This window comes from Eulemur rufifrons, chromosome 1, assembly GCF_041146395.1.
Source record: "Eulemur rufifrons isolate Redbay chromosome 1, OSU_ERuf_1, whole genome shotgun sequence".
Lineage (NCBI taxonomy): Eukaryota > Metazoa > Chordata > Mammalia > Primates > Lemuridae > Eulemur > Eulemur rufifrons.
The window spans coordinates 31,684,390-31,700,108 of record NC_090983.1 but is presented as its reverse complement, the minus strand read 5'-3'; the positions used below and the strand labels follow the sequence as shown (position 1 = coordinate 31,700,108).

The following is a 15,719-nucleotide window of genomic DNA, read 5'->3' as shown; positions in this document are numbered from 1 at the left end:
TCCCTCTACAGCACTGCCTCTCTCACAGCCCCATGTCTTCCCCCCTCCCTGCTTCCTTTGCATTTCTAGATGCTAGACTCTGTGAGAGTTGCCAGCATTAAAAGTGCCACCTGTTCAGTTCAGTAAAAGGAGCCCTTCCTTCCAGATGGAGGAGGAGAGGCACGTGAACAGTTCACATGCTGTGGGCAGCCTGGTTTACCTACACTTCTCCCAGCTGGTTCATCCCCAAACAGTAGTCCCTCTAGGTGAAGCCTGCTCAACCCCGTATCCTGTGCACAACCTTGGATTTCTCTGAGCTGGAGGAGATGTACTGCAAGTCCTATAAGACTGCATTCTATTTCCTAGGGTTCACGTAACACAACGTGTAGAAACAAGCAGTCTCCAACCTGCTCAACTGAAATCTAAGCCACAGATAACTGGCAGGGCCTTAGGCTAGCACACACATGCCTCAGTCACGTGGATTCTTTGAGACAGAACACAGAAGCAGACTGCATGACCCAGGGCAGACTACTCAGCGTGGAGTCTCCCATGGTGTCTTCCTCAGAATGCTGAACCTATTGTCCTGTTCCCATGAGACACACATGCAGACATGTATGCACACATGTACACAGGTATGCACACATGTACACATACACGCGAGTACACACAAATAGACAGGCATCTACACACCCTTAACCACATTCTTCTCCCTGCCTCTCATGCTGTCTTGGAAGAGGTTTTACTGACATTCTAACAGGCTGTGAAACTGGCTCCACATTGAACATGGTTGTCCCAGGATGCAGGGACTGAATCTGTTCCCTGCAATGCTTGGTGACACTTGACACAGTAGCCATTTTTACTACCGCAGGGGATTTCTCTGATACTGTTATTGAAAGTATTTTTATATCTAAAATCTCTCCTACCTGGCTTCTTACTCCTGAGGTTGGGAGAAGCAGAGGAAAGGGAGAGACAGGGAGAGTACCTAAGAGGGAAGAGAACAAAGCTGGAGGATTCCGCAGCGTAAGAGAGGGAATAAGAGATGCAAAATGTAACGCAGGAAAAAGACAGCCACCTTATCCGGCGGGGACAGGGATTACAATGAGCTGTTTTAGCTCGTTGTTAAGACATGGGGCCTGGGGGTAGAGGAATCTGGGTTTGAATCCCAGCTCTACCTTTGATGATTTAACTTATCACTCATTTCCTTATCTATAAATTAAATTATGGTAGGAGTGAGAAGTGGAGAGAATAATTCCAGTTACTTTACAGGGTTGTTGTGACGATTGAATGGTAAGATGACATATAAAGCAGTTAGTGGTTGTCACACATAGTAAATGGTCAGTATATATTGATGATGATGATTATAATGAAGATGATGATGATGAAGATGATTGAGTCAGGGTTCAATGACTCACTAGAAGAACTCCCAGAACTCAGGGAAGCTGTTGAATGCACAGTTGTGGTTGGCTACAGTGAAAGGACACAGATTAACATCAGCAAAGGCACAAGCAGCACAGGGCAGAGCTCAGGAGGACCAGGTACAAGCATCCACTCGTGCTCTCCCAGTACAGTCACACAGACGCACTTCATTCTCCCAGCAGTAGTGTGAGACGATGCATGGAGTACGGCCGCCCAGGGAAGCCCCCCTGAGCCTTGGTGCCAAGGGTTTTTATTGGGGGTCAGTTCCATAGGCATGGAATGCCCATGGGGCTGATGTGGCCAGTCACTAGCCCCTCAGGGGTCAAACTGTTACCAAGGCCCAAAGCCACAGGTAAAACCCCTCCCCAACAGTCTCCATCCACCAATCCCCGTCCCTCTACAGCACTGTCTCTCTCACAGCCCCTTGTCTTTTTCCTTCCCTGCTTCTTTTGCATTTCTAGATGCCAGACTCTGTGAGAGTTGCCAGCATTAAAAGTGCCACCTGTTTAGTTCAGTAAAAGGAGCCCTTCCTTTCAGATGGAGGAGGAGAGGCACGTGAAGAGTTCACATGCTGTGGGCAGCCTGGTTTACCTACACTGTACCTGCAGGTTATCTCCCAGGACCTGAAAGAGCCAAACCTTTCTTTGAAATGTGCAGGGTTTGACAACCCAGGCCTGCTGAGTTAATCCTGTACTGCACAATGACATGAAGAATCCCGGGTTGATGGCAACTACCTTGATTTGAGGCCAATGAGACTAGGGCCAGGTATTATTTCAGAAGCTGAGCTTTAACTAAAGTGGAACCAATCTTGACATCCGTAGTGAATGTAGTTCTTTAATCATAGCCATCAGGAAACAAGCAGGGAGGAAAAGGAGAGTGGAGGAGGGGGAAGATGGCACCAGGCAAGGGAGAAGATGAAAGAAGGACGGGAAGGAGATCGTGAAAGATCCATGAAGAGCACCTTAAGTCCCAGGGCTTGGATTTTTGACAACACAAAAGGAAATTGTGTCCTCTCTCCAGAGGCTAGGGAGCAGGTGAGACCCAAGAAAACCAGCGCGGCAAGAGAATGAGTGTCGGTCTAAGCCCCCAAACAGAAGGATACCCCAGGAGCCCAGGTCTGGTGAAAAGAACAAGAAGTGAGTTTTAGAAGAGGTTAAAAAGTCCCATCACCTTTAGCAGAAGAATAGATCTGAATCTACCTCAGAATAAACTGAGACGCTATGTCCAGGCCAGCCCAGGTGGAACAAGCTAGTTCTTTTTTCTTTTCTTTTTTAAGAGACAGGGCCTTGCTCTGTCACCCAGGCTGGAGTAGAGTGGCACAATCATAGCTCACTGCAGCCTCAATCCCCAGGCTCCTGGGATCCTCCTGCCTCAGCCTCCCAAAGTGCTATTACAGGTGTGAGCCCCGCGCCCTGCCCAGAATAGGCTAGTTCTAAGGAAGATAGCCAGGCACCTTCCCTAGGAGCAGCTAGGGGAATAGGGAAGGCCCTTTGGGAAGGGCAAACCTCGCCCTTCATTTACATTTCAATACAGACAAAGAGCAAAAAGTGAGAACACAACTTATGAATTTTTTTGTTTTCTTTTTGTATTTTTGTGAAATAAAGAAATATCAGGAGGAAAAAAAAAAAAAGCTTTTGGGAATCTTCATAGCTCTTCAACATTAAGGAAGTTTGTTTTTGTTTTTAACACCTTTGTAGCTAAAGTCAACCAAGGCTTCAAACAGAAACATAACAGGGGAAGAGAGTAATGTGTGTTCTGCTTTGGGGTCGAACCTAAGGGGGAATTCCTGGCAGAAGAGACAGGCATTCAGAACCACAAGGAAGGAGAAACAAGTCACATTCTTGGAGCTTGTAGCCCAGGAACATGAAACGAGGCTGCAGTTTAACTAGCAAGAAGAGCACAATACTATGCAAATTATCTGGCTATAGGTGCAGACAGGGCTGTTACTGTATCACTGCAGAGGATTCCAGGTCTATGGGTTCCAGCGCAAACGCCTCAAGCCTGGCCACATCCCACTTTCCATCTGCCTCCCCCAAATGTATTCATAGGATATATATTGTAATTCTCTTTGGGATTCATATCTGGGAAGTGAAGACTGTTCCTCTAATTTAGCAACATTAGGTGTAGTAGAGAGCACACCACCAGCCCAATGCTTTTCAGAGTTGTCATTGGAAAGGAACGACACAGTCTCATTTCCCAGGAGCCAGGAAAATCCAGCCTCCTCCCATCAGAAGATTTTCTAAAAAAAGATTTCACATAGTTTTCCTGGTGAAATATTGCAATGATATTATGGTACATTAATTTAATTTGCTTTCTTTCTTAGATCCCAAGAGATGACCCTAAGACATTTAAACCTTGGTCTATCCCTATAGCATAATACTGCTGTCATTTCCTAAAAGGTAAGATCAATAAGCTAAAAGATGTTGGAAGATAAGAGGACTTCCAGTAAGATAAAAATAAAAATCTTAAAGAAAAAGAAAAATAAATAAATAAAAGATAATTACTCAGAGAGGGGGAAAAAAAAATCAGCCAGTCCAGTGGTTTTCAAACTATGTTCTATGGGACCTGAAGATTGCACAAGTGGTTAATTAAAGTTTCATTTTTAAGTCAATATATCTTATCCAACATTTTAATCCTTTAACAATAAACATGGGCCGGGCGCGGTGGCTCATGCCTGTAATCCTAGCACTCTGGGAGGCCGAGGCAGATGGACCATTTGAGCTCAGGAGTTCGAGACCAGCCTGAGCAAGAGCAAGACTCTGTCTCTACTAAAAATAGAAAGAAATTAGCTGGACAACTAAAAATATATACACAAAAAATTAGCTGGGCATGGTGGTGCATGCCTGTAGTCCCAGCTACTCAGGAGGCTGAAGCAGAAGGATTGCTTGAGCCCAGGAGTTTGAGGTTGCTGTGAGCTAGGCTGACACCACGGCACTCTAACCCGGGCAACAGAGCGAGACTCTGTCTCAAAAAAAAAAACAATAAACATGCATGGTTTTGGAAGCTGACAAATGATGGTCAGAGTGTCTTAGCCAACATGGCAGTTTTTCTTTTTATTTTAAAATAAAACAAAACATTAGAATGCAGTAGACTAAGATATTTAAAGATCCTACTTACTGATTCTTTGAAGAATCACTTCCAAATTGAATGCAAAACACCAAACTGAAATCTGCTGATTACTACATTTATAATTAACTAGTGCTATTTGGAAGAGTTATCTATTTGTATTCACTGAGTTCAACAGCTACAATTTTGTGCTGTTTAACCAAAATACAGAGCACTGAAGACTTTGGTGAGTGGCCGAAGGAGCTTCTTGGGAAATATAAGCTGATGTTTTTATTGTTAGAAAATTTAACTTCTGCTTTTCTGCAAACTTATTGAGCAATAACAAAAAAACCGAAAGCATTCTAGAAGAGAAAGAACTACATCATAAGTTCAGAGAAAAATTAATAAAGTTTTTTTCATTATAATCTAATTTTCCAATTAAATGTCTAAAATAATCCACAAGTATTAATATATATAACATGTTTAATTCCATTGTGCTTTGTCATATGCGAACAACTTGTATTGATATTTTTACTAAATCAGACTAAATAAATAACTGATGAGAATTTGCTTCTCCTCCTTTACAACAACAAAAATCAAAATAGGTGACACTTAAAATTACACCTTACATTATTATAAAATAGTAACTTTAAAACACACACCCAAAGAATGCAGGGCAGAATTATCTGAGCTCTTTCCTTCTTACTCTTTCCAATTATTAAAGTTAAATGGGAGTATGATGGCAAATCCAATCTAACCCTATGTAAAGCAAAGCATGTAAAGTACATAGCATTGTGCCTGGCACATGGTACTTAATACAGGATGGCTACACACACACACACACACACACACACATACACACACACACTCAAAGGTGTGCTAAATACCAAATTTAAACTAATTGAATGAACTGAGTTACTGAGTTGTCAAGTTTTTGTACAGACTTTAAAATAAAGACTATCTCCTCAGATTGCAAAACAAATTTGAAAAACAAAAAACAAAACAAAACCAAAAAACCTTCTTGGCACTTTACCATTTACAATTATTTCTATGTGTGTCAGAATTTTCTCTAGGCTGTGCAATGAAAGCAAAATGCAGACATAAGTTGCATTTTGAGTAGATAACTGTCATCTTTACCTGCAATTTCAAGTTTTTGCATTCTTCAAAGTAGCATAATTGTTCTCAGATATTTGTTTTATAAGTAAGTGTTCAACATTGACCTTATATATTAAAGTTATACCACACTAAAAACATATACATGCATGTGTGTTCCCCACATTTTTTTTTTTGGTAGAGACAGATGGGGTCTTGCTATGTTGCCCAGGCTGGTTTTGAACTCCAGGCCTCAGATAATCCCCCCAAAGCACTAGACTTACAGGCATGAGCCAATGTGCCCTGCCTCCCATAACATTTTAAACCTCTGCTAAAAAATGTTTGAAAACCTCTGATGTCATCCAGCTTCTAATAAGTGAAGACACAGAGGCAAGGGAGATGAAGTAACTACCCAAATGCACTTATTCATGGCTGCAAAGCTTACCAATCCAATTTTCAACTACTTATTGTTCTTCTCCCCACACACAAAAGTTAATGTACACTTTGTCTCATAATTATTTTCCTTTCCTTTTTTTCCCAGGTGTTTCAGTTTCTCACAAGTTAAAAAAAAAAAAAAAATGTCATGTTCCAGTTTATCCCTGGATCTAAAGCCAAAAAAAGATGGCTTGTTAATCCTAACTGAACTCCAAACTGATACTCTGATGCTATTGTGGTGGGAAAAAAGACATGAAATTTAGAAGCATTATCCACGTCTGAGCACATTAACAAGATGAATCATTATTTACAAATTATTTACTTAGACTTTTCAGGCTAGAGGCCGCCGGGAAAGCACTGCAGTAACCACAGCAAGCAAGTTTAATACTGATGTGTTTCCCAAAAGATCATGTAAATGTTGCTGTAGAAGCAATTTTTTTCCTTTCTGTGTCCATCCAATCTAACTGGACTGGTAACACAGGTTACAATCACAGAACGAAAGATACTTCGTAGACAAACATCTGATGACTTTTCCCAGTGACGTATTTGATTCTATAGCCACACAGCAGTGACACCACAAGAGTTCTGCAAGTTTTTGTTTTGTTTTTACCATGGATTGACAGCAAAGGAGTGGGATTTTCCTCATGTAGATCTGTTATTCAACTGACTAACATTCTTTTGGAATTCGGAGGGGGGAAAAGCAATGTAAAAAAATTTCAATGTATTATTCCCCAAACCCTCTGTTTTTTCTTTATTTCTTTTTAATTTGTTGGTGAAAAACATCCCATCTGGTATCAAAGTTTCAGAAATACTGCATGGCTCAGTTTCCTATACATTGACATGCATAACACATAGCAAAAGAATTATAAATTGTAATCACCCCTACCTTATGGCTTAAAATATACAAGATCCACCAAATTCCACTGATCTGAGTTTAAGGGGCCTTCAGAGGAAGAAAAACCAGCATATAAATTAGGCCTTGTTTGACCAGAAAGTCAGGGGTAACCTGACCCTCTACTGGGCAGAACTGGCGTGCTGAGGCTCACCAAGCCCTGGTTTGCAGTGACTCCCGCAGTGGCTGAAGACTGTGAGGCAGAGCTGAGAACGCTGGGGACTGGGAAGGAGCGAAGGTACGCGATGAGGCACACGGCACAGCCTGGAGGAGGCTGAAGGTCGCTCAGGGCCGTGATCACATGTGCGTGAAGGGCTGGGGCACAGCTGTCCACAGGGCCATCTGCTGACTGGGGAGGCTCCCCTAGGCCACAGCAGCCCAAGGCATGAAGTGGGACAGGAGCAGAAAGGTCATGGGCAGGACAAAAATTATGAAAGATACATGAGCAGAAGAGCTGGGAAAACTTGGAGTGGCTGGGATGAAATAAATTTAAAGTATTTTTTTTTAATTTTTATTCTTTTGAAAATAAAATCCTTAATCTAATAGGAATGCGAGAAATTTGTTTTTATCACATGTATTATTTTAAATGATGGTAAATATAATTCGTATTTTTTTAATTTGGTCTATTAGAGCTAAGGATGGTTACTGGGCATTTATTTTCCATTTGTCATGGTTAAAAATAATAAAGCATTAAAAATGGAGTGGTTTGAATAAAAATTATTTCTGTGGGTTGATGCACTAATATCTGGATTACATAGATATTAATAAAATAATTTTTTTAAAGATACATTTGAAGCCACATATTTGAAACCCCTTCTTTGGGCTCAATAAGCGTTGTTAAAGGATGAAAATTACTAAATTTTTAAAATAAATAATACATTGACATAGCTCAAAAATTACAAAAAAAAAAAAAAGATAAAGCAAAGACTTACTCTCATACTGCAATAGCCTGAATGTTTGTGTCCCCCCAGAATTCATATACTGAAACCTACCTCCCAAGGTGAGTATATTAAGAGGTGGGGCCTTTGGGAGGTGATCAGCTCAGGAGGGCTCCGCCTTCATAAATGGAATTAGCGCCCTTATAAAAGAGACCTCAGAGAGCTAGCTACCCCCTCCACTCTGTGGGGACACAGCAAGAAGGGACCACCTAGGAACCAGAGAGGGATCGCTCACCAAACATTGAATCTGCTGGACTTGATCTTGGACTTCCCAGCCTCTGGAACTGTGAGCAATAAATTTGTTTATAAGCCACCTAGTTTACGGTATTTTTGTTATAGCAGCCCAGACCAATTAAGACACCTACCATTTCCATCCATCTAATTCTCACACATGCAGAAAACGTCACTACTTTTATTAGCTACTTTTTTTTCCCTTCAGGAATAGCCGGTCCCAGAATGTCCAGCCTCTGCTGTCAAGATCAGAGCTGCTCTCAGCTGGCCCTAGGAATGGGCAGGATACAATGAGCAAATGTTAGAATCTTAGGGGAAGTCTCAGGCAACAGGACAAGCACCTGGTTCTGGCCCCTGTTGTTACACCTGCTGTTCCTCTTCTGTCTGGACAATTCCACCCCACCCACTCCCCACCATCAGTGGCAGCCTGGTGCCTGTAATAGTGAGGAACTCTCACCCTCAATGCCCATCTTGTGCTCTACAGATCCTATTTCTTTCCCCCTGGGTCTTGGGAATGCAGGAGGCATTTGTATTCTTGTGAGCCTGGGTTCTCTGAGTAGATTTTCTCTCGTGTAAAGGAAAATAGCCTGCTCCTGGCACCACCCCAGAACAGTAAAAATTAACACTTGATCTGTCTCATAACTGAGTAAACAAAAAGCAAAAGATATCCTTTCCAATTCTTAAGGTGTCAAAAAGTCAAAAGTTAGGTAGAAATAGTTGGAGATAGAAAATAAAGACATTTTCTCAGCCTCCCCACACACCCTTGAAAGTCAATGTTAAGACACCACTGAGTACAAAGCAAGTGTTCTTTCCTTTGCAGAGCCACCACGGCAGGACAAGCTGCTCTGTGCTCCTGTAACTTCAAGTTTAGACGGTTTCCTGGCTGGCTAGCTGGTCTCACTCCAAACCATTCTGCACACAGCTGCCAGGATGATCTTTCTCAACATCTGTAAACACCCCTGTCACGGGGTAAAAGGGAAGCATTCAACAGGATGGTTTCTTGTTCCAAAAGGGACTTTACTGTCATCTGTATAGTGGTCACCTGTTGTTTTTATCTGACTGGTGTCTTTTCCTTTGGGAAATCATCTGTTCTCCACTCCACCTGTTCCAGCCAGGTTGCTGGGGAAAGGAACAGGATAGGCTGGGTCAGAGTCTCTCTCTCTTGAGAGTTAAGAGTCTCTTGAGCAAGATACACAAGGTTCAAAGGCCAGTGTGGCAGACCGCCTGGATGGCCGAGCCGTGAAGAGCAAGTCCAGGGGCTCCTGCCCCCGAGATTCTCGGGAGTGCCCCGTTCCTGCACATCTGAAGGCCTGGTTCTTCCGCTCCGCCTGCAGTTCTGTGACCTACCCAGCACCTTGTCATCATTTCCTAGGGCTGCTGGAACAAACTACCACAAGCTGGGTGGCTTAAGTATTTAATCTCTCACGGTTCCGGATGCTGGAAGTCCCAAATCAAGGTTTTGGCAGGGCCACAGGTTCTTGGGAAGAATCTTCCTTTCCTTTCTTGGTGACTCCTGTCGTTCCTTAGCTGTGCTGCATCACTCCGACATCTGCCTCCATCATCACATGGCCTGCTCCCCTGTGTGCCTGTGTCCAAATCCTCTACCTTTCTCAGAAAACCGCCAGTCATTGGATATAGGACCCATCCTAATCCAGTTTAAGCTCACCTTAACCTAGCTAATTACATCTGCAAAAACCTTATTTCCAAATAAGGCCACATTCTGAGGTTCCAGGTCAACATAAATTTTTGGGAGACACCATTCAACACACTATACCAATAAACCTGCTTGCTGAAGCTAATAGATATAGATTCTGGGGTGGAAGTGACCCTCTCTCCACATGCCATTATTATACCTGGTTCTTCTATCACACATACAACCTATTTGTCTGTGTGTGTCTAGACGAGAGGTCCACTGACTGGGGACAGGGACTGTGTTTTATTCCTCCTTTGCCACAGGTCTATCTCAGACTGATACTTACATATGTTTGATTGAATAAGGGTGCTCCATTTCTGTAAGAGAGCACAATGAGTGTGCTCTATGACAACAGAGAGTACTGATGAAACCATACTGTGTAACTCAGATACCCACAAGCCACGAGCTCTAAGGAAGGTTAAAAAGAAAGAAGCTATAGTACTTTGACAAAGAAACCAGGCTGCACGTTGTTATTGGATTTACATCTGCTGGAGCCACTATTTATTTTACTTTCACATGCTTTAGAAAAAAATTCTGGACTGGTTGTGGTGGCTCATACCTGCAATCCTAGCACTCTGGGAGGCCAAGGCAGGAGGGAGGATCGCTTGGGCTGAGAAGTTTGAGGCCAGCCTGAGCAAGAGTGAGGCTCCATCTCTACCAAAAATAGAAAAATTCATCAAGTGTGGTGGCACACGCCTGTAGTCCCAGCTACTCAGGAGGCTGAGGTAGGAGCATTGTGAGCTATGATGACACCACTGTACTCTATCCAGGGCAACAGAGCAGGACTCTGTCTCAAAAAAATAAGAAAGAAAGAAAAAAGAAAAAAATTCCAAAACTTGGAAATAAGGCAAAAAAAAAAGTACAGTGTGACTTTTCAATGTTGTACTCTAGCACTGTCTAACAAGACCATCACAGAGTAATCTGATGCTCTAGGGCTGCCCTACCTATATGGTAGCCACCAGCTACATGTGGCTATTTAGATTTCATTTTTAATTAATTAAATAAAAAATTCAATTCCCTAGTTGTCCTGGCTACATTTCAAATACTGCATTCAATAGGCACATGTAGCTAGTGGGTACCATATTGAACTGAACAGAAAAGACGATTATTCATCATCCTAGAAAGTTATATACGCAGTATTGCCCTAGGGAAATGTAACTTTACACAGCTACTTATTTATTAGAGCCCAGATTCTGAAAAGTCAGGTCATGTGGTAGGCAGAATGATGGTCCCTCATGACATCCACGCCCTCATGCCCAGAACCTGCGAATATGTTAGGTCACACAGCAAAGGGGATTATGGTTGCAGATGGAATTAAATATGTTAATCAGTCATCCTTAAAATAAAGAGATCATTCTGGATTATTTGAGTAGGACCACCTATAATCACAAGAATCTTTAAATGTGGAAGAAGGAGACACGAGAGTCAGTGTTAGAGTGATGCAGTTCAAGAAAGACTCAACTGACCGTTGCTGGCTTTGAAGACGTAAGGGGGCCACAAGCCAAGGAATGCAGAGAGTCCCCAGAAGAAAAAAAAAAAGAGCAATGAAACAAATTCTCCCTTAGAGTCTCCAGAAGGAACACAGCCCTTTTGACCCCTCGATTTTAGCCCAGTGTGACCCACTTCTGATCTTCTGATCTTTAGAACTATAAGATAATAAATTTGTGTTGTTTTAAGCCATCAAGTTTATGGTACTTTGTTACAGCAGCAATAGGAAACTAATACATGTATTAACTGGTACCACACTGATAAATTACAAAGGGTGTTTTTTTGTTGTTTTTTTTTTTGTTTCTGAGACAGGGTCTCACTCCGTCACCCAGGCTAGAGTGCAGTGGTGTGAGCTCTAGCCAATTGCACCCTCAACTCCTGGGCTTAATAGATCCTCCCATCTCAACCTCCTCAGAAGTCAGGATTATACAGGCATGTGCTACATCTGCCAAATTTTTATAAAAATGTTTTTAAAGATGGGGTCTCACTATGATGCCCAGGCTAGTCTCAAACTCCTGCCTCAAGCAATCCTTCTACCTCAGCCTCCCAAAGTAATTGGATTACAGGTGTGAGTCACCATGCCCAGCAGGATTTCTGTATAATTAAAAAGAAACCACTTTCATTTTGTTGTTTGCCTGGGAGTTTTTCCCCCTAAGTCTGCAATCTTATTCCAATGTTCTTTTTTTCCATATTGGTTTCTCAGATTTTCCTTTGAACTCACTTTATTATACTGGCTCCCTCATTGACTATATCTTTGACATCTGCTCACTATATATCATATGGGAGTTGTGGTTTATATTTTTAAAGTTACACACTGATGTGTGGCTAGCAAGGAAAAAGACAAACACAGGACTCTGAGGGTTTTCTGTATGTCAGAAGAGCCTACACAACTTATACAGTGATGTTACTGATGAACATAGTTTATCAATAATTTAAATGAATAAACTTAATATCCTACAACAAATACAATCTATTGACTAAATGTAACTAGTAGACGATTACATCACAGGAAGAATACATGTATATAAAAATTTTGTTTTAACTTTAAACAAACAGCCCAATGTAATTAACATTAAATGAATAACTAAGAACAAACTTCCTCTTCTTTTTTTTAGCAAATAAAACAAGAACAGAGCCTGCACCAATTTAAATAGTTCTTGCACACCTCTCTGCTGTCTTTGTTCCTTGTGCTCAAGAAATTGTTGGAATATACATGTTCTCAAGTTTACCCAGATCAGCATCATAAAAATAAAAAGTACCTGAGTTTTTCTTCCAAAGCCTTTCAAACACCATTGCGACCGATGGTTTATTTATATTCTTAACCAAAATGTAAAAGAATCAAAGTTTGGGAGCTTATTATTTCTATTTCCACACCCTATTCTCAAGTCGCTCATAATCTATAAAAATTGAGGAGAATGAGGTACACGTTTTTAAAAAAACAACAAAAATATCCTGTCCTCTGTACTCAGTCCTGACGTTATTCTCCCCACTCCTAAGTTATCTATCTATTAAATCTCACCTGAGGAAGCAAGGGTAGATTCGGCAGAACCACAGGGGGACCTAAGGCAATCAGGAAATTGACGAACACAGCAATTGACAGGTTCTTTTCACAAATGTCCACAGCCTTCACTAGTAAGGTAAGTCAAGCATCTTGCCTGACAGGGACACTCTGAGAGGACACAATAGTCTGATAATGGAATCATCCACCCTTCTTGTTGGGCCAGTGACCGCATCCTCTGGGAAGCGAGCACTCAGAACCAGGAGTGCTCCAGACCTTCTTCAGATGAGGTTCACAGAGTGAGTGTAACCTTTCTAGCCAACCGTGAGTCTTATTTCTAACATCCCCTATACCAATTAACAAAACTTTATGATAGAGTCTTGGCAAATTATTTGAAATGCTTAGGTAACCAATTTTGAAGTGCAGATTCATGATTTGGATTCTTCAAATGCAAATTAACTACACCTAGGGTGCAAATTGACTCCACCTAGGGTATATAAAAAAGTTAATGAATGTTTAAATACACCATATAGTTTATAGTTTACACTAAATTTCTGAAGTACTTTAAAGTAAATTATCACATAGAACGCAGAACACAGATGAAGACCAAACTCCTTAGGATGGGCTCCCAGCCCTTTTCAAGCTAACCCCAGCTTCATGTCTGCCATCCCTCCGCCAGCATACACATACACATACACAGATACAGGTATACATGCACCCTACAACACACATACCAACCTGCTCCCTGCCCTTAGAATTTGGCAGCCATAGTCCCATTTCAGACTGTGCCCTGTGCTGCCCCCACTCCCTCTTCCCTATCTAACCAACCTCCTCTCTTCCATCAAGATCCACCTCAAACACCTCCTATTCAGGATCCTTTGGGAACCCATCGTTCCCAACGCTGCAGAGTCGGTCACTCCTTCTTCCACATTCTAATGGCATCCTGTACATATACCTCTACTTCTGCACATTCACGACGGTATTGTGCTATGTCCCTCGCTGGACAGTGCATGTCATACACACCACGACTTGCTGTCTTCAGACCTCCATTGCAGTCACCTAGTAGGTATTTGCTGAATAAAGGAAATAAAAGTGGAGGTCTGGCCAGGCGCAGTGGCTCACACCTGTAATCCTAGCATTTAGGGAGGCTGAGGCAGGAGGATCACTTCAGGTCCTAGAACATTTCATTGTTACCTCTTCTCCAACTCGGAGAAGCATAGCCCTTCCTAGGTCTCACCAAATGCACTTCTCAAAGGCAATTAAATCTATTGTTCTTCGTATGCAAGAAATTCTCTAAATTTCTGAAGTCATAAAACCCGCAATATTCTTAATGTTATTCAATAACTCTTTTTACCTAGGCTGTACAAGTTCTTCACAGAATTTAGGTATTGAAAACTGTGAGTTGAATTCAAAGCAATAGGTATAGAGAACTAATGGAGAATTTCATCTTAGCGTTTACTAACTAGTCACCTAGTGCTGAGAATCTGTGTTCTGGGCAAGCCTTATTGTATAATGTTCTCTGATGCTACAGCCTTCTGCACTGGTTAGGTTGTGAAAAAAATGGAACTGTTTTTTTAAAAGAAAACTAATTTTATACCAGAAGGATCTGGGAAATCCTCCAAGACAGTTTTAATACTGCATTTTAAGAAAATGCATCATAAGAAAAAAGGTTCTACTTTGTCTCATCAGATAGAGTGACATTAAATTTACTTAATGGTAGTCCATGGCCTTCTTTTGGAAAAATAATAATCATTATTATATTATAATATACTGTAATAATATTATAGTTAGCTTACTTTGAAAGCAAAGCAGTCATAATTTCTCACAGACTTTCTATGAAGAATTATAAAATGCATGTGAAAATATTTTATAAACAGTAACGTCCTCTATAAATGTAAGATCTACTATAACCACTCTATCAGTACTAGTAGTGGTACCCACTGAGTAGTAGCAGTAGTACTACTGTTAATAATATTAAAGCAGTGACTCGGTTCCTTTATTATCATCATTTCCTGATGACCACAGGAAACTAAGTTCTATTTAGTTTGGTTGCTTTTTCATCTTGGGTAAAAACCTTCCATCACATAGAAGCACCCAAAAAGTGAAATTTGGGTTTAAAAAAAGACATCAAGGAAAGATGGCCACCTAAATATGCCAAACAAACAGTTCTACGTTTGAGATAATTCTCTAACACAGAGATGTTTGGATCTGGGGTCATTAGTAAGATTTCTGGTTATTTAGTTGCACAGTAATATATTTAGGGATATGAATTAATAAGCAATAAAGTTTTTTTCTGAGTAATCCTATAGCTAATATAGCATATGCCATCAAAATGGACCTTTATTGGGTTTTGTTTTGTTGTAATGAAATCCTGCAATGTTATATAACTTAGAATATACATATTACCCAAAATACTACTTATTTTGCAAGTCACCTCAAACTATTTTCTGAATAAACACTTTATAGGAGCAAAGAGTTTTCCCCTTAACTTGTCATCATTCTCATGTGGAGAGAAGAGAGAGAGAGAGAGAGGAGAGAGAGATAACATGTGCATGCCAGGTTTCTTAAATCACTAGGCCTCCCAATTATTTTAGCCTATCCAAAAATCTAAAAAATAAGGTGTGTACTTATTTACCAAATAAAGAAGGTACTTATTTACCAAATTTTACCAAATGTTCAGATCATTAAGCAATGCTTATTTTTATCATATCAAATATGATTAATTATTGTAAAATAACTATTAAAATAATTCTATGCAGCAAGGAAATGGTATATATGAGATATGCAGCAACTGAAGGATATTTAACATATTTTTCATCTAAAATGAAATTATTTAAAAGCTCACACTGCACCTCAAAGCTTTTCCATTGTAAAAATTTTGTGAAGTCTATGAAAATACTTCCAGCCACACATATATACATATATGCATATATACATACTTGTGTGTGTTTGTGTGGCTACAAGTATTTCATATATATATATTGCAATATTTAAGCCACGTGTTCTATAAGC

General features: G+C 40.8%; 1 protein-coding gene across 1 annotated transcript in view; it reads left to right on the top strand.

Annotated features, from left to right (window-relative positions):
- Window positions 1–6,650, top strand: part of LOC138395123 (aldehyde oxidase 2) — a 76,462-nt gene extending 69,812 nt beyond the window's left edge. The window contains exons 35-36 of the mRNA XM_069487657.1: window positions 3,719–3,794; window positions 6,074–6,650. Of these exons, the coding sequence (XP_069343758.1) occupies window positions 3,719–3,772 (54 nt within the window). The 3' untranslated portion in view covers window positions 3,773–3,794; window positions 6,074–6,650. The remainder of the gene's footprint in view (window positions 1–3,718; window positions 3,795–6,073) is intronic.
- The last annotated feature ends 9,069 nt before the right edge of the window (window positions 6,651–15,719 follow it).